At 42.1% G+C, this 20,222-nt stretch overlaps 1 protein-coding gene across 2 annotated transcripts in view; it reads left to right on the forward strand.

Annotated features, from left to right (window-relative positions):
- Positions 1-1,744: 1,744 nt before the first annotated feature.
- The window catches only part of masp1 (MBL associated serine protease 1), a 70,746-nt gene continuing 52,268 nt past the window's right edge, over positions 1,745-20,222 (forward strand). For both annotated transcript variants that reach the window (XM_064938113.1, XM_064938114.1), the window contains exons 1-4: positions 1,745-1,838; positions 2,226-2,454; positions 12,378-12,555; positions 12,923-13,054. In XM_064938113.1, coding sequence (XP_064794185.1) covers positions 1,813-1,838; positions 2,226-2,454; positions 12,378-12,555; positions 12,923-13,054 — 565 coding nt within the window. In that variant the 5' untranslated portion in view covers positions 1,745-1,812. The remainder of the gene's footprint in view (positions 1,839-2,225; positions 2,455-12,377; positions 12,556-12,922; positions 13,055-20,222) is intronic.

A 20,222-nucleotide genomic window follows, 5' to 3' on the forward strand; every position in this document is an offset into this window, starting at 1 on the left:
TAATAGCTATATTAGAATCATAATGTATATTTTTAAGTCAGTCAATATGGAACAATTCAAGAACTTTGAAAGTTTCTTCAAGTGCAGTCGCAAAAACAATGAAGTGCTATGATGAAACTGGCTCTCGTGAGGACTGCCACAGGAAAGGAAGACCCAGAGTTACCTCTGCTGCAGAGGATACGTTCATTAGAGTTACCAGCCTTAGATTGCTGCCCAAATAAATGCTTCACTGAGTTCAAGTAACAGACACATCTCAACATCAACTGTTCAGAGGAGACTGCGTGAATCAGGCCTTCATGGTCGAATCGCTGCAAAGAAACCACTACTAAAGGACACCAATAATAAGAAGATACTTGCTTGGGCCAAGAAACACAAGCAACAAACATTAGACTTTGGTCTGATGAGTCCAAATTTGAGATTTTTGGTTCCAACGCTGTGTCTTTGTGAGATGCGGAGTAGATGAACAGATCTCCGCATTTGTGTGGTTCCCACCGTGAAGCATGGAGGAGTTGGTGTGATGGTGTGGGGGTGATTGGCTGGTGACACTGTCAGTGATTTATTTAGAATTCAAGGCACATATTAACCAGCATAGCTACCACAGCATTCTAGAGTGATACGCCATCCCATCTGGTTTGCACTTAGTGGGACTATTATTTTTTTTCCAACAGGACAATGACCAAACTTTTGACTAAGAAGGAGAGTGATGGAATGCTGCGTCGGATGACCTGGCCTCCACAATCACCCAATCTCGACCAGGCTGAGATGCTTTGGGTTGAGTTGGACCGCAGAGTTAAGAAAAAGCAGCCAACAACGGCTCAGCATATGTGGGAACTCCTTCAAGACTGTTTGAGAGAATGCCAATAGTCTGCAAAGCTGTCAAGGCAAAGGGTAGCTACTTTGAAGAAGCTATATATTTCAAATTTTTAAAACACTTTTTTGGTTATTACACGATTATAACATAGTTCTGATGTCTTCACTATTATTCTACAATGTAGAAGACAGTAAAAATAAAGAACCTTTGAATGAGTAGATGTCCAAACTTTTGACTGGTACTGTATATACTTTATTTATTTCTTCTCAAAAGTAGTGCACTGGGCCTTTACTAGTCCTGTATTAGCAGACAGATGTAGCCAGTAGGTATTTTTTTAAATCCCCAGTTCAGAAAGTCCCTCCCTATTTCAGTCAGGTTTCCTCGGTTTGACATCTATTGAATATTAATATGACATAGATTTTTGCCTCACAAGTATGTTTGTGTGAGAGAGAAAAGCGGGGTAGAGTGATAGGGTAAAAAATGAAAAGGATACAATGCCAAGTCAACTGAGTCCTTGAAACTTTTGCAACAGAAGTGGATGTCATCTACAGTTAAGCCTTAGTCCTGTAGACTTGTGTTAGCTCCCCAAGGTAATTTCTAGGTTTTAGGTCAACGGGCTAAAACAATGGTGCCTAAAATCCTGGATTAATCCAGTCATCACAAATACATACTATCTAAACAAAGCCAGTGCAAATACTAGACATCGAAGATAAAGCAAAACAAAAACAATGCAGGTCCTTCCACCCTGGAATCTTGTAAATGCAATCGTATTTGAAGGAAGATGTATAGTCTTATTTAAAGCAATAGACTACTGCCTCTGCTAGAAGTGGAATATTGGTTACACAACTGCCGTGTTGTCCCAATCTCCAGCTGATCCCATTCTGAATGTTGCGCATGCGGTTGGTAGAAATGACGTGCACACTGGTTGGGAAAGTGTGTTCGTGTTTGTGCAGGGATGTCTTGTTCAAAGAAGCTCAGCTGTTTCGCACAGTAAGCGTATCATGGCTGCAACTTCGGCAATGATGGGGTAGGTGTAGGCCAATATATACTTTTCAAATTGTCCTCTGTAACCCACAGTAGCAATAACCTAAAATGTTTATGGGATTGTTATTGTTGTGGTTTGTTTTAAATGAATAACTGTTTATTCTGTCGCTGCATGGGGGGGGGGGTTGTGAATTTAAAATTGCTGTATCGAACGAGCTTTGTGATTTAGCCTACTTTAGTCTTAAACTAGGATACACATTTTGTTGGGGGAAACGATCAGAAATAACCTTAAGAAAAATATACCCAAAACCGAAAGTTTTTCCATCTATGTCATAGTCATTTGAGTTGCGATTTACTTTCCATTGTGACAATTAGTTTTTATTATAAAATGTCGATAAAGATAGATTTATCATAATACCTCTCTCTCCAGAGTATTACCGTTCCTGTTAGACCTACTGTCCATGGTCCCCGCTGGAGCTCATGTAATTTGTCTGAGTGACATGTATGGCACGATCAACTCCCCGAACTTTCCAGAACCCTACCCTAAAGAGTCCGAGGTCCGCTGGAACATAAGCGTTCCCGACGGGTTCCAAATCAGACTTTACTTCCTGCACTTCGACCTAGAACCCTCCTACCTCTGTGAGTACGACTATGTCAAGGTAAGTGAATCGTGACGGCGTATGTGTGTGGCCAGCCATTCACACGGAGAAAATGCCCCGAAAAGGGACACATTTCACATGTCCCACCTGGATTTAGTTCAATCAATTCAATTAGGAATGTAAATTAATATTCAACTCTCATGACAAACATTTTTATTCTTGGAAGAGCTTTTTTTGTAATAGATTTGCCTGCCTGGCACAATAGACCCTGGCATATTGCCAAACTATTTGGCATTATTTTGTCCCTGAGAAGGTGCATGGGTTTAGCCAGCCAAAGATGTCAGTGTGCCAGCATGGGCCAGTGTAATATGCTATGCCAGTGAAGAGAATGATAATGGATGATGTGCCAGGCGGCACTGGCACAGGAGCATAGTCGGAGCTGGTGCCAGTTCGGGTTGGTTTGCCAGGCTTTGGTGCAGGACCCATCTCTTGATTTCTAGGAACCAGAGTTATGCCAGAATGGTTGGAATTCTGAACAGGGTTTAGCATGGCAACATCATAAGCAGCATGGAACTGTAGTGTGGAGTGCTCTTACTGCAGCAAAGCATTTGGGGGAAATGCTCCTGTCCTCTGCTGTGTCTGACACAGTATCTTCGGCCACGGTCCGATTCTACACTTTTCCCAAAATGTGCTAATGAACACTCCCCGAAGTGTGCTCTTGTATACTTTATGATCTGTCGTAAAACTGTGTGCATTAACTCCACCTGGAAAATGCACTCCATTCGCCTTTTGTAGTCACTATAGCCCCCTTTATTTCCTGTGTAATTTGGCAATATTGGAATTTTGCAGTGACCTTTTCAAACGAAACATAGCAAGTGCCTGTCAAATCCAATTGTATGTCACATACGCCGAATACATTGGGTGGAGACCTTACAGTTAATGCTTACTTACAGCCCTTAACCAACAATGCACTTTTGAGAAAAGGAAGCTTGGCCCCAGTGATGTACTGGCCGCACGCACTACCCTCTGTAGTGCCTTGCGGTCGGACGCTGAGCAGTTGCCATACCAGCTGTATAACTTTTTGAGGATCTGAGGACCCATGGCAAGTTTCCTGAGGGGGAATAGGCATTGTCGTGCCCTCTTCACGACTGTCTTGGTGTGTTTGGACCATGATGGTTTGTTGGTGATGTGGACACCAAGGAACTTGAATCTCTCAATGTGCTCCACTACAGCCCTGTTGATGAGAATGGGGGCGTGCTCAGTCCTCCTTTTCCTGTAGTCCACAATCTCCTTTGTCTTGATCATGTTAAGGGAGAGGTTGTTATCCTGGCTCCACACGGCCAGTTGTCTGACCTCCTCCCTATAGGCTGTCTCATCGTTGTCACTGTTGTGTCGTCGGCAAACTAAGGATGGTGTTGGAGTCGTGCCTGGCCATGCAGTCATGGGTGAACAGGGAGTACAGGAGAGGACTGAGCACGCACTCCTGAGGGGGCCCCCATGTTGAGGATCAGCATGGCAGATGTGTTGTTACCTACCCTGTCCACACATTCTTCAAGATTGATTGTATATTGGAAACAATTTAAAAGTAGACTACAGCCCACATTTATATGCAAACAATGAATTGTTGTTTTAATATTTTGTTTATCTGTAGATTTTTGTGTTTTTATGTCCTGTCTTGGTATAGACTCAGAGATTAAATGGGTTTATGATATTGCTGTAATGGTTTTCTTTACTTGAAGGAGAGGCGGACCAAAACGCAGCATGGTGGTTATTCATGTTTAATTTATAAAGACACTATACATGAATAAACTAACAATACAAGAAATGTGAAAAAACCAAAACAGCCGTATCTGGTGCAAACACAGAGACAGGAACAATCACACACAAACACACAGTGAAACCCAGGCTACCTAAGTATGATTCTCAATCAGAGACAACTAATGACACCTGCCTCTGATTGAGAACCATACTAGGCCGAAACATAGAAATACCCAAATCATAGAAAATCAAACATAGACTGCCCACCCCAACTCACGCCCTGACCATACTAAATAATGACAAAACATTGGAAATAAAGGTCAGAACGTGACAGTTGCACTCCTATTAAATAAGCAATACTGTAGCCTACATGTACTGTCAAATATTTTACATACTACCAGTCTATCTACTGTGTTTGCAGAATGTTTAAAAAAAGTATTCAGTAATTTATGGTGTGACAGTTTCTGAAATAGAAACCAATGGCACATTCTGTCAGCACAACGTTTGACTGAAAACATGTTTTACATTTACTTTTCCCCCAACCTAAATATGCTGGACTGCCCTCGAGTTCTGAAACATTGTCTAGGCTACTCAAAACAAATTAAAATTACAGTAGAGTTGTAACATGCATACATCTAAGTTAAATAAACACTTTCTTGATGCACTGCCTATGGGATCATTCACACCCCGTGACTTTTTAATATTTTGTTCTGTTACAGCCTGAATTTAAAATTTATTAAATTTAGAATTTTTTTGATCACTGGCCTACAGACAATAACACATAATGTCAAAGTGGAATTGTTTAAATTTTAAAAAACAAATTAATCAAAAATGTAAAGCTGAAATGAGTATTAAACCTCTTTGTTATAGCAATCCTAATTGGGTTCAGGAGTAAAAATGTGCTTAACAAGTCAAATGATGTTGCATAGACTCACACTGTGTGCAATAATAGTGTTTACCATGATTTATGAATGACTACCTCATCTCTGTACCCTACAAATAAAATCATATGTAAGGTCCCTCAGTCAAATAGTGAATTTCAAACACAGATTCAACCACAAAGACTATGGAGTTTTTACAATCCCTTGCAAAGAAGGGCACCTATTAGCAGATGGGTAAAAATACAAAAAGCAGACTTTGAATATCCCTTTTTAGCATGGTGAAGTTATTAATCACACTTTGGATTGGTGTATCAATACACTAAGTCACTTCAAATCTACAGGTGTCCTTTCTTACTCAGTTGCCGGAGAGGAAGGAAAAATGCTTTGGGATTTCACCGTGAGGCCAATGGTGACTTTAAAACAGCTTAGAGTTTAATGTCTATGATAGAAAACTGAAGATGGATTAACATTGAACAAAAATATAAATGCAAAATAACAATTTAAAAGATTTTACTAAATTAGTTCATATAAGGAAATCAGTCAATTGAAATAAACTAATTAGGCCCTAATCTATGGATTTCACATGACTGGGAATACAGATATTGCTCTGTTGGTTAGATACTTTATAAAATAGGTAGGGGCGTGGAGCAGAAAATTAGTCAGTATCTGGTGTGACCACCATTTACGTCATGCAGCGTGACATGTCTCCTTCGCATAGAGTTGATCAAAATGTTGATTGTGACCTGTGGAATGTTGTTCCACTCCTCATCAATGGCTGTGTGAAGTTGCTGGATATTGGCGGGAACAACCTTTCGTACACATCGATCCAGAGCATCCCAAACGTGCTCAATGGGTGACATTTCTGGTGAGAATGCAGGGCATGGAAGAACTGTGACATTTTCAGCTTCCAGGAATTGTGTACAGATCCTTGAGACATGAGGCGGTACATTATCATACTGAAATATGAGGTGATGGCGGCAGATGAATGACACAATGGGCCTCAGCATCTCGTCACGGTATCTCTGTGCGTTCAAATTGCTATAGATCAATTGTGTTCGTTGTCCGTAGCTTATGCCTGCCCATACCATAACCACACCACCACTCTGTTCACAATGTTGACATCAGCAAACTGCTCGCCGATATGATGCTATACACACACACACTGTCTGCCATCTGCCGGGTACAGTTGAAACCGGGATACATCCGTGAAGAGCACACTTCTCCAGCGGGCCAGTCATCATCGAAGATTAGCATTTTCCCACTGAAGTCAGTTAGGATGCCAAACTGCAGTCAGGTCAAGACCCTGGTGAGGACAACAAGCACGCAGATGAGCTTCCCTGAGATGGTTTCTGACAGTTTGCATAAATTCTTTGGTGGTGAAAACCCACAATTTCATTAATTTCAAGAATCTAGATGTAGAGGTGTGTTTACATGTGATCTGCAGTTGCGAGGTCGGTTGGACAAACTGTCAACTTCTCTAAAATGATGTTGGATGCGTCTTATAGTAGAGAAATTATAATTTAATTATCTGGAAACAGCTCTGGTGGACATTCGTGTAGTCGGAATACCAATTGCATGCTCCCTCATCTTGAAACATCTATGACATTGTGTTGTGTGACAATTGCACATTTTAGAGTGGCCTTTTATTGTCCCCAATTAAAGGTGTACCTGTGCAATATGCCTCAGGTTGTGCAATATGCCTCAGGCTGTTTAATCAGCTTCTTGATATACCACACTTGCCAGGTGGATGGATTATCTTGAAAAAGAGAAATGCACATTAACAGGGATGTAAAAATCTTTGCATAAGTTTTAGAGAAATATGCTTTTTGTGAGTATGGAACATTTCTGGGAAATGTTTTCTCAGCTCATTAAACATGTTGCACTTATATTTTTGTTCAGTGTTGTTACATCACCATACTAACCTAATTGACAGAGTGAAAAGGAAGCCAGTACAGAACAAAAATATTCCAACAAGGCACTCAAGTAATACTGCAAAAAATGTGGCACAGCAATGAACTTTTTGTTCTGAAATAGAAAGTGTTATGTTTGGTGCAAATCCAATACAACACATTACTGAATACCACTTTCCATATTTTCAAGCATAGTGGTGGCTGAATCATGTTATGGGTATGATTGCAATCGTTAAGGACTGTGGAATTTTTCAGTATTAAAAAAATAAACGTAATGGAGCACAGGCAAAATCCTAGAGGAAAACCTATTTAAGTCTGTTTTCCACCAGACACTAGGAGATGAATTCACCTTCAGCAGAACAATAACCTAAATCACAAGGCCACATTTACAGTGGAGTTGCTTACCATGAAGAATGTTCCCAAGTGGCCAAGTTACAGTTTTTACTTAAATCTGCTTGAAAATCCTGTGGCACAACTTTAAAATGGTTGTCTAGCAATAACAAACAATCAATTTGACAGAGATTGAATAATTCTGTAAAGAATAATGGGCAAATATTGTACAATCCAGGTGTGCAAATCGCTGCCAAAGGTGATTCGAACGTGTGAATACTTAAATTAGATTTCTGTATTTCATTTTCAATACATTTACAACCATTTCTAAAAACATGATTTCACTTTTTTATTATGGGGTATTGTGTGTAAATAGGTGAGATTTGTTTTTATATTTAATCCATTTTGAGTTCAGGCTGTAACACATCACAATGTGGAATAAGTCAAGGGGTATGAATACTTTCTGAAGGCACTGTATTTACATAGCCCCAATGAAATGAGAGATGCGTATGGTAATTTGTTGTATGGCTACCTCAGAAATATGAACCCATCACTGCCAGAAAAGGTGGGATATTCTGCAATGGTTATAAAAATGAAATATATAGGAAATAAATTCCTTTATTTTTGTTCTTCTCGGTAACAACAAATAGCAGCATCTTATGTTTTTATGAAGGGTGTCATCATATTCCCCATTTGCACAAAATACTTACCAAAATACTTACCTGTTTGCAGTTGATGAAGTGCAACAGCACTTCAACAACTGTCTAATGTTTTCTTGGAGGAAAGAACATTTTCAAGAAGCACCAATTAAATGCTTTTCAATGCACGAGGAATTGAAGGGTAGAGAATTGGAACACAACCAGAGTGTCATTACATCCCCTATGAGAACCAGAAAATAGCTGAGAGAGAGTTGCAAATTGAATGGATACTCCCGCTGGGGGTAAACAAGTTACACTAATGTTGAGCGGCTGTGTGTGTGTGTGTGTGTGTGTGTGTGTGTGTGTGTGTGTGTGTGTGTGTGTGTGTGTGTGTGTGTGTGTGTGTGTGTGTGTGTGTGTGTGTGTGTGTGTGTGTGTGTGTGTGTGTGTGTGTGTGTGTGTGCGGGGGGGGGCAGGTCAGGGTGCTGGTGTCCTGCCGATGGTGTTAATTGCACACCCCGGCATTTCTACAATCTAAGCTAGATGCCCTCAATCTCACACAAATCATCAACGAACCCACCAGGTACATCCCTAAATCTGTAAACAAGGGCACCCTCATAGACGTTATCCTGACCAACTGGCCCTCCAAATACACCTCCGCTGTCTTCAATCAGGATCCCAGCGATCACTGCCTCATTGCCTGTATCCGCTACGGGTCCACAGTCAAACAACCACCCCTAATCACTGTCAAATGCTCCCTAAAACACTTCTGTGAGCAGGCCTTTCTAATCGACCTGGCCCGGGTATCCTGGAAGGATTTTGACCTCATCCCGTCAGTTGAGGATGCCTGGTCATTCTTTAAAAGTAACTTCCTCACCATCTTAGATAAGCATGCTCCATTCAAAAATGCAAAACTAAGAACAGATAGAGCCCCTGGTTCACTCCAGACCTGACTGCCCACGACCAGCACAAAAACATCCTGTGGCGGACTGCAATAGCATCAAATAGTCCCCGCGATATGCAACTGTTCAGGGAAGTCAGGAACCAATACACGCAGTCAGTCAGGAAAGCAAAGGCCAGAAATTTGCATCCTGTGGCTCTAACTCCTAAAAGTCCCCCCCCGCAGCTACTCACCCATGCCTCCCCAACTTCTCCTTTACCCAAATCCAGATAGCAGATGTTCTGAAAGAGCTGCAAAACCTGGGCCCGTACAAATCAGCTGGGCTTGACAATCTGGACCCTCTGAAACTATCCGCCGCCATTGTTGCAACCCCTATTACCAGCCTGTTCAACCTCTCTTTCATATTGTCTGAGATCCCCAAGGACTGGAAAGCTGCTGCGGTCATCCCCCTCTTCAACGGGGGAGACACCCTGAACCCAAACTGTTACAAACCTATATCCATCCTGCCCTGCCTATCTAATGTTTTCGAAAGCCAAGTCAAAAAACAGATCACTGACCATCTCGAATCCCACCGTACCTTCTCCTCTGTGCAATCTGGTTTCCGAGTCGGTCACGGGTGCACCTCAGCCATGCTCAAGGTACTAAACGATATCATAACCGCCACCGATAAAAGACAGTACTGTGCAGCCATCTTTATCGACCTGGCCAAGGCTTTTGACTCTGTCAATCACCATATTCTTACCAGTAGCCTCGGTTTTTCTAATGACTGCCTTTCCTGGTTCACCAACTACTTTGCAGACAAAGTTCAGTGTGTCAAATAGGAGGGCATGCTGTCCGGTCCTCTGGCAGTCTCTATGGGGGTGCCACAGGGTTCAATTCTCGGGCCGATTCTTTTCTCTGTATATGTCAATGATGTTGCTCTTGCTGTGGGCGATTCCCTGATCCACCTGTACGCATACGACACCATTCTGTATACTTCTGGCCCTTCCTTGGACACTGTGCCATCTAACCTCCAAACGAGCTTCAATGCCATACAACACTCCTTCCGTGGCCTCCAACTGTTCTTTAACACTAGTAAAACCAAATGCATGCTTTTCAACCGTTCGCTGCCTGCACCCGCACGCCCGACCTGCATCACCACCCTGGATGGTTCCGACCTAGAATATGTGGACATCTATAAGCACCTAGGTGTCTGGCTAGACTGTAAACTCTCCTTCCAGTCTCATATCAAACATCTCCAATCCAAAATCAAATCTAGAATCGGCTTTCTATTTCGCAAACAAAGCCTCCTTCACTCACGCCGCCAAACTTACCCCAGTAAAACTGACAATGCTACCGATCCTCGACTTCGGCGATGTCATCTACAAAATAGCTTCCAATACTCTACTCAGCAAACTGGATGCAATTTATCACAGTGTTATCCGTTTTGTTACTAAAGCACCTTATACCACCCACCACTGCTACCTGTATGCTCTAGTCGGCTGGCCCTCGCTTCATATTCGTCGCCAGACCCACTGGCTCCAGGTCATCTACAAGTCCATGCTAGGTAAAGCTCCGCCTTCTCAGTTCACTGGTCATGATGGCAACACCCACCCGTAGCACGCGCTCCAGCAGGTGTATCTCACTGATCATCCCTAAAGCCAACACCTAATTTGGCCGCCTTTCCTTCCAGTTCTCTGCTGACTGTGACTGGAACGAATTGCAAAAATCGTTGAAGTTGGAGACTTTTATCTCCCTCGCCAACTTTAAACATCTGCTATCTGAGCAGCTAACCGATTGCTGCAGCTGTACATAGTCCAACGGTAAATAGCCCCCCAATTTACCTACCTCATCCCCATACTGTTTTTATTTATTTACTTTTCTGCTCTTTTGCAAACCAGTATCTCTACCTGCACATCTGATCATTCATCACTCCAGTGTTAATCTGCTAAATTGTAATTATTCGCCTACCTCCTCATGCCTTTTGCACACAATGTATATAGACTTTTTTTTTTCTACTCTGTTTTTGACTTGTTTTTTGTTTACTCCATGTGTAACTCTGTGTTGTTGTCTGTTCACACTGCTATGCTTGATCTTGGCCAGGTCGCAGTTGTAAATGAGAACTCGTTCTCAACTAGCCTACCTGGTTAAATAAAGGTGAAAAAAAAAAAATTGCATGCATTCCACTGCGACTCTGAAACATTCACTTCCCACCAAGCTCATATTCATATTCAAATAACCCTACAGTGCACCACCACAATGCACCCAGCACCACACCAGCAGACAGACACAAAAGGACAACATAGGGACCAGATGACTGCTTTTCCACAATGCAATGCGTTCTTGTCTGTGTTTTACAAAGGGGTGGTTTTGTGTTTGTGTCGGGGTGGGGGGTGATTGTGTGTATGCGCTTGTTTTTATGTTTGTAAGGCTTGATCATTACCGTCACACATTATTTATCTCGGAAATCACGTGTTCCAATGCCCCCCCCCAAAATGTAACCTTTTTATGCATTGCCACTAGATGCTGATCTTGGGTCAGTTTGGGATTTTCCCCACTAATGGCTAAGGTTAGAATTGGATCTGTATCTAGTGGAAACGTTACCCCAGAACGCATCCAAACTCTAATAATGGCATAAGTAGCCTCCCATTTCCCACTGCCAAATTCACAGCTCATCAATAAGTTCCATTGTGAGGCATCTGCTTGAATTCCACCACCTTGTCCAGACCCCCACCCCCTGGGGTGCAGAATGCATAGGGATCCTTGTGCATACACACACACTCGGACGCTCACATACATAACACTACTCATCTACCCACAGTTCTCAGTCCTGCGACCGGTGACCGACACAGATAACATTGTGTTGTCCTCTTCTTGAATGAAGATGTACTGTATATGTCTGATGCTGATCTGTGAATGTGTGTGCCAGTGTGTTTGTGAATGTATGCTTGCACATTTACATCGGAGTGAATAAGCACATGAGAAGTGCTTTATAATACTGTATCTGTGGTATAACTGTGATTGTTTCTTTGCTTGTAGTTGTAGAAATGTTCTAGTGTTGTGTGGTATTGGGACTGTGGCCAGTGTGGCTATACAAAAGTGTCTCTTAATCTCCCACATGCTGCTCTGTTGTAGCTGGGGTTAACCGAACGTTCAATGACACACTCAGTGTAAACATGCTATCAGAGACCCAGATAAGACTGGTGTTCTAAAAAGTGTTTGTGCGTACATCTGTTTCACCAGACAGACAGACAGACAGACAGACAGACAGACAGACAGACAGACAGACAGACAGACAGACAGACAGACAGATATTTGGAATGGATTAATTAGTGGACAAAAAGTCAATTTATCGGTAATCATTAGAAAACTTAAACAAAAACATTCCATTAAAACATTCCAACATTAATCTGAAATGCGATTTATGAAAAGCTTTACATAAGAAAATCAAGTCAATAGCTGATAAAGATGTCAATTCATGTCAATGCCATGTACTATAGGCCTACATATTTTTGTGTGTGTGTATGCATACGTGCAGCTGTATGTGACTTTGTGCTCACACGTCCATTCTACTCTTTCTCTGCAGGTGGAGGCTAATGGAGAGGAGCTGGCAGTGTTCTGTGGGCGCGAGGACAGTGACACAGAGCAGGTCCCAGGAGAGCAGGTCATCAGCTCCCCTAGGAGCTCCTTCAGTGTCTCCTTCCGGTCCGACTTCTCCAATGAGGAACGCTTCTTGGGCTTCGAGTCCCACTACAGCGCTGTCGGTGAGCGGCCTGTACTGTCACTTCCATTCATTGTTAGCTAATGGTCGCTAAAGTTAGCTGAAGATGGTGGTGGCTGTTTAAAGGAAACCGGACCATGGATGACAGTCTTTTATGACCCATAGACTAGTTTTAGGGTGAGGAACCATCTAACATTGTTAATCAGTGTTCTTCAATACTGGTCCAGGCTAGACCCATGGGTTGTTCAGGCTTTTGTTCTAGCCCAGGACCAATATGATATAATAGTTAATAAAAGTGAATTTGTATTCTATTTTAACACAGCTAATCAAGGGTTAGGTGATTAGTTGAATCAGGTATGTTAGTGCAGGGCTTGAGTAAAAAGTCTCTCTCTTTCTCTCTTTCTCTCTAGATGTGGATGAGTGTAGGGACAGGAACGATGAGGATCTGGCCTGTGACCATTTCTGCCACAACTACATCGGTGGCTACTACTGCTCCTGTCGCTATGGCTACCTGCTGCATTCTGACAACAGGACATGTCGAGGTATTGTTTACCTTCTCCCCAAACTCATAGCCAGAGGTTCTAGGATTTTCATCTTTGCAAAGTACAGTTGGAGACACTAAAGAGTTCATTTTTTATGACACACTCTCACTAGGAGACGATAGAGCACTGTGTTACACACACGACCTAACTGTATTTGTGAATAACTGTCAATTATGATGCATTATATATTGAAGATTCCCCATTCCACGCCCTTTTTTGAGTGCATTCCAACCTCCTTCCCTACATGCCAACTGTTTTTGATGTTGAAATTTGTATTGTGTGTCGGCAATACATTTTGGGAGGGGGAAACAAAGTGTTTAGCAGCGAATGCTCTGCGAAATATGAATGTATTTATGAAGGCAGTACGATTCCAATGTATTGGCCTATCGGATCTTTCCCCCAATGTGTTAACAGCAAAAACCATGTGGAATCTAATCTTTGAATAACATTTATTGCACATTCATAAACTCAGCAAAAAAAGAAACATCACTTTTTCAGGACCCTGTCTTTCAAAGATAATTCATAAAAATCCAAATAACTTCACAGATCTTCAATGTAAAGGGTTTAAACACTGTTTCCCATGCTTGTTCAATGAACCATAAAACATGTAATGAACATGCACCTGTGGACCGGTCATTAAGACACTAACAGCTTGTAGGAAATTAAGGTCACAGATATGAAAACTTAGGACACTAAAGAGGCCTTTCTGCCCAGGGTCCCTGCTCATCTGCGTGAACATGCCTTTGGCATGCTGCAAGGAGGCATGAGGACTGCAGATGTGGCCAGGGCAATAAATGGCAATGTCCGTAATGTGAGATGCCTAAGACAGCGCTACAGGACGGACAGCTGATCTTCGCAGTGGCAGATCAAGTGTAACAACATCTGCACAGGATTGGTACATCGGAACATCACACCTGCGGGACAGGTACATGATGGCAACAACAGCTGCCCGAGTTACACCAGGAATGCACAATCCCTCCATCAGTGCTGAGAGTGGCTGGACCAAGGGCATGTAGGCCTGTTGTAAAGCAGGTCCTCACCAGACATCACCGGCAACAGTGTTGCCTATGGGCACAAACCCATCGTCGCTGGACCAGACAGGACTGGCAAAAAGTGCTCTTCTCTGACGAGTCACGGTTTTGTCTTACCAGGAGTGATGGTCGGATTTGCGTTTATCTTCGAAGGAATGAGCGTTACACTGAGGCCTGTACTCTGGAGCGGGATCGATTTGAAGGTGGAGGGTCCGTCATGGTCTGGTGTGATGTGTCACAGCATCATCAGACTGAGCTTGTCATTTCAGGCAATCTCAACGCTGTGCATTACAGGGAAGACATCCTCCTCCCTCATGTGGTACCCTTCCTGCAGGGTCATCCTGACATGACCCTCCAGCATGACTTTGCCAGCAGCCATACAGCTCGATATGTGCGTGATTTCCTGCAAAACAGGAATGTCAGTGTTCTGCCATGGCCAGCGAGGAGCCCGGATCTCAATCCCATTGAGCACGTCTGGGACCTGTTTGATCGGAGGGTGAGGGCTAGGGCCATTCCCCCCAGAAATGTCTGGGAACTCTTGGTGGAAGAGTGGGGTAACATCTCACAGCAAGAACAGGCACATCTAGTATAGTCCATGAGGAGAAGATGCACTGCAGTACTTAATGTAGCTGGTGGCCACACCAGATACTGACTGTTACTTTTCTGTAATTTTGACCCCCCCCCCTTTGTTCAGGGACATATTATTCAATTTATGTTAGTCACATGTCTGTGTAACCTGTTCAGTTTGTTTCAGTTGTTAAATCTTGTTATGTTCATACAAATATTTACACATCAAATCAAAGTTTATTTGTCACGTGCACCGAATACAACAGGTGTAGATCTTACAGTGAAATGCTTACTTACAGGCTCTAGTAAAAAAGGAGGACCGAGTGCAAATAGTGCAAAAAAAGTGTTAGGTGAACAATAGGTAAGTAAAGAAATAAAACAACAGTAAAAAGACAGGCTATATACAGTAGCAAGGCTATAAAAGTAGCGAGGCTACATACAGACACCTGTTAGTCAGGCTGATTGAGGTAGTATGTACATGTAGATATGGTTAAAGTGACTATGCATATATGATGAACAAAGAGTAATATTTGCGTAAAAGATGAGTTGGCGGGTGGTGGATGGCGGGACACAATGCAGATAGCCCAGGTTAGCCAATGTGCGGGAGCACTGGTTGGTCGGCTCAATAGAGGTAGTTTGCACATGAATATATAGTTAAAGTGACTATGCATATATGATAAACAGAGAGTAGCAGCAGCATAAAAATAGGGTTAGGGGGCTGTTGGCGGGGGGGCACACAATGCAAATCGTCCGGGTAGCTATTTGATTACCTGTTCAGGAGTGTAATGGCTTGGGGGTAAAAACTGTTGGGAAGCCTTTTTGTCCGAGACTTGGCACTCCGGTACCTCTTGCCATGCGGTAGTAGAAAGAACAGTCTATGACTGATGTGGCTGGGGTCTTTGACAATTTTTAGGGCCTTCCTCTGACACCGCCTGGTGTAGACGTCCTGGATGGCAGGAAGCTTAGATGTACTGGGCTGTACGCACTACCCTCTGTAGTGCCTTGCGGACAGAGGCCGAGCAATTGCCGTACCAGGCAGTGATGCAACCAGTGCTCTCGATGTTGCAGCTGGAGGACCTTCTGAGGATCTCAGGACCCATGTCAAATCTTTTTAGTTTCCTGAGGGGGAATAGGCTTTGTTGTGACCTTCTTCACGACTGTCTTGGTGTGTTTGGACCATTCTAGTTTGTTGTTGATATGGACACAGAGGAACTTGAAGCTCTCAACCTGCTCCACTACAGCCCCTTCGATGAGAATGGGTGCGTGCTCGGTCCTCCTTTTCCTGTAGTCCACAATCATCTCCTTAGTATTGGCTATGTTGAGTGATAGATTGTTATTCTGGCACCACATGGCCAGGTCCCTGATCTCCTCCCTATAGGCTGTCTCATCGTTGTCTGTGATCAGGCCTACCACTGTTGTGTCTTCTACAAACTTAGTGATGGTGTTAGAGTCGTGCCTGGCCATGCTAACTACCCTCACCACCTGGGGGCAGCCCGTCAGGAAGTCCAGGATCCAGTTGCAGAGGGAGGTGTTTAGTCCCATGATCCTTAGCTTAGAGATGAGCTTTGAGGGTACTATGGTGTTGAACGAGGAGCTGTAGTCAATGAATAGCATTCTCACATAAGTGTTCCTTTTGTCCAGGTGTGAAAGGGCAGTGTGGAGTGCAACATAGATTGCATCATCTGTGGATCTATTTGGGCGGTATGCAAATTGGAGGGGGTCAGGGGTTTCTGGGATGATGGTGTTGATGTGAGCCATTACCAACCTTTCAAAGCACTTCATGGCTACGGACGTGAGTGCTACGAGTCGGTAGTCATTTAGGCAGGTTTACTTTGTGTTCTTGGGCACTATGGTGGTCTGCTTGAAACATGTTGGTATTACAGACTCAATCAGGGACATGTTGAATATGTCAGTGAAGACACCTGCCAGTTAGTCAGCACATGCCCGGAGCACACGTCCTGGTAATCCGTCTGGCCCCGCAACCTTGTGTATGTTGACCTGTTTAAAGGTCTTACTCACATCGGCTACTGAGAGCGTGATCACACAAACGTCCGGAACAGCTCTCATGCATGCCTCAGTGTTGCTTGCCTCGAAGCGAGCATAGAAGTGATTTAGCTCGTCTGGTAGGCTCGTGTCACTGGGCAGCTCACATCTAGTGGACGGCATAGGAACTGCAAATTGAGTCCTAAGTCAATGGATACTGTACTGGTATTGAATAGAAAACTACAAAACAACAACATCAAAAAAGTCACAGAAAAATCAGGGTATATACGCAGAGTCAGGGTATATGCAACAGTATGGGCCGCCTGGCTTGTTGCGAACTAATTTGACAGAATTGTACGTAATTATGACATAAAATTGAAGGTTGTGTAATGTAACAGCAATATTTAGACACCCGTTAGATAAAATACGGAATGGTTCCATATTACACTGAAATAATAAACGTTTCGTTTTCGAAATTACAGTTTCCGGATTCGACCATATTAATGACAAAAGGCTCATATTTCTGTGTGTTATTATGTTATACTTAAGTCTATGATTTGATATTTGATAGATCAGTCTGACTGAGCGATGGTCGGCAGCAGCAGGCTCGTAAGCTTTCATTCAAACAGCACTTTCGTTCATTTTGCCAGCAGCTCTTCGCAATTCTTCAAGCATTGAGCAGTTTATGACTTCAGGCCTATCAACTCCCGAGACTAGGCTGGTGTAACCGATGTGAATGACCGATGACTAGCTAGTTAGCGGGGTGCACGCTAATAGCGTTTCAAACGTCACTCGCTCTGAGACTTGGAGTAGTTGTTCCCCTTGCTCTGCAAGGGCCGCGGATTTTGTGGAGCGATGGGTAACGAAGCTTCGAGGGTGGTTGTTGTCGATGTGTTCCTAGTTCAAGTTCAGGTAGGGGTGAGGAGAGGGACAAAAGCTATACTGTTTCACTGGCAATACTAAAGTGCCTATAAAAACATCCAATAGTCAAATGTATATGAAATACAAATGGTATAGAGAGAAGGAGTCCTATAAATACCATATTAACTACAACCTAAAACCTCTTACCTTGGAATATTGAAGTCTCATGTTTAAAGGAACCACCAGCTTTCATATGTTCACATGTTCTGAGCAAGGAACTTAAACGTTAAGCTTTTTTACATGGCACATATTGTAATTTTACTTTCTTCTCACATTATTTTAACCAAATTGAACATGTTTCATTATTTATTTGAGGCTAAATAGATTTTTATTTATGTATTATATTAAGTTGAAATAAGTGTTCATTCAGTATTGTTGTAATTGTCATTATTACAAATAAATAAAGAATATAAAAAAAATCAGCTTTTATGGTCCTCCAATAATCGATATCGGCGTTGAAAAATCATAATCGGTCGACCTCAGGTACAAATAACGCAAAAAAGCATAGCACAATTGGTTGGGCGCCCGTAAAACTGCTACCATTTCATCATATGTTAAGTTTGCTGAAAATAAACGCAGTTGACAGTGAGAGGACATTTCCTTTTTGCTGAGTTTACATGATTCCATTTGGGTTATTTCCAAGTGTTGATGTCTTCACTATTCTACAATGTAGAAAATAGTAAAAATAAAGAAAAACCCTGGAATGAGTAGGTGTTTCCACATTTTTGACTGGTACTGTAATATATTGTTTGGGTATATTGTGTTTGTTGTATTATTAAAAACAGTTGTGGGAAGCACATCACCCAGACAAAAACAAAATCCTCCAAAAATCCTTTAAATTTCCTGAACGGCACCAGAACATTAAGAATCACCTAGCTTGTTGGAGACCCTAGGAACCTCAAAAGTTAACCAATCCTGTGAACGGTTTGGACAACTCAGGTGTCTACTTAAGCAGCAAAGTTAGATAAGATGGAAGTTTGTGAAGTAGATCCTTATCAGCAGAATGGGAGCAATGTAGAGGTCTACGGGTCTTTAGCGAAGTCCAGCAAACCTTTTAATACAGGATGCAGTGTTGAGAATCAAAACTGTCACCTATAACAAAACTAAGGGCACTGCAGTAGAAGGCTTCCAAAAGTTTTAAGAGAATTATCAGCTCAACTTCGATAAATAATAATCACCATAATTAAGAACAGATGAAGGTTGACTGTTTAATCTGCTACCTATTGATTAAATAAAGGCATGATCTGTTTCTGAAGAAAAAGTCAACTTTAAATCTTAGCTTCTTTACCAGGTCATCTATGTTTTTTAAACATCAATCCATACCTATTTATAGGAAGGGAACACGCACAGACTGTGTCACATTTTTCAGGATGTCATCAACATAATTGGGGAAAAACATAGAGAATGATTTTTTTTTATTTATTTTTTTTTACAAGAGAACTCTGTCTACATTACAATAAAAGCAGAATAATAAAATAATATAATTCAGCAAACAATAAACCAAAGCAATCACATTCATCTACATAGAGGTCCTCAATCAACAAGGTCTGCCCTGAAAAAGCATGACTTTTTGGCAGAAAAAGGAGACTTAAACTTCTTAGGCCTGCAATCCTGTTAACGGGATCGATATGACAACAGCCAGTGAAAGTGCAGGGCGCGAAATTCAAAACAACAGAAATCTCATAATTAAAATTCCTCAAACATACATGTATCTTATACTGTTTTAAAAGTAATTTTGTTGTTAATCCAACCACAGTGTCCAATTTGAAATAGGCTTTACAGAGAAAGCACCACAAACGATTGTTAGGTCACCACAAACTCACAGAAAAACACCGCCAAAGAGAGGAGTCACAAAAAGCACAAATAGAGATATAATTAATCACTAACCTTTGATCTTCATCAGATGACACTCATAGGACTTCATGTTACACAATACATGTATGTTTTGTTTGATAAAGTTCATATTTATATAAAAAAAATCTCAGTATACATTGGCGCGTTACGTTCACTAGTTCCAAAAACATGCAGTGATATTGCAGAGAGCCACATCATTTTACAGAAATACTCATTATAAATGTCGATGAAAATACAACAAGTTAGATATGGAAATATAGATATACCTCTCCTTAATGCAACCGCTGTGTCAGATTTCAAAAAAACTTTACGGAAAAAGCAAAGCACGCAGTAATCTGAGAACGGCACTCAGAATTATTTTTTTATCCGCCATGTTGGAGTCAACCGAAATCAGAAATAGCATCAGAAATATTCCCTTACCTTTGATGATCTTCATCAGAATGCACTCCAAGGAATCCTAGTTCCACAATAAATGTTTGATTTGTTCGATAATGTCCATTATTTATGTCCACGTAGCTACTTTTGTTAGGGCGTTTAGAACACAAATCCAAGCGCTCGTTCAGGTCCAGCCGAAACGTCGGACGAAAACTTCAAAAAGTTATATTACAGGTATAGAGTCAATCTTTAGGATGTTTTTATCATAAATCATCAATTACGTTACAACCTGAGAATTCCTTTGTCTGTAGAAATGCCATGGAACGCAGGTCGCAGGTCATGTGAAATGCGCATGACCAGAACCTGGCTCTAGCCCAGACCACTGACTGAAAAAGCTCTCAACTGGCCCCACATCACAGTAGAAGCCTCATTCAAGT

This window comes from Oncorhynchus masou, chromosome 26 (genome assembly GCF_036934945.1).
Source record: "Oncorhynchus masou masou isolate Uvic2021 chromosome 26, UVic_Omas_1.1, whole genome shotgun sequence".
Lineage (NCBI taxonomy): Eukaryota > Metazoa > Chordata > Actinopteri > Salmoniformes > Salmonidae > Oncorhynchus > Oncorhynchus masou.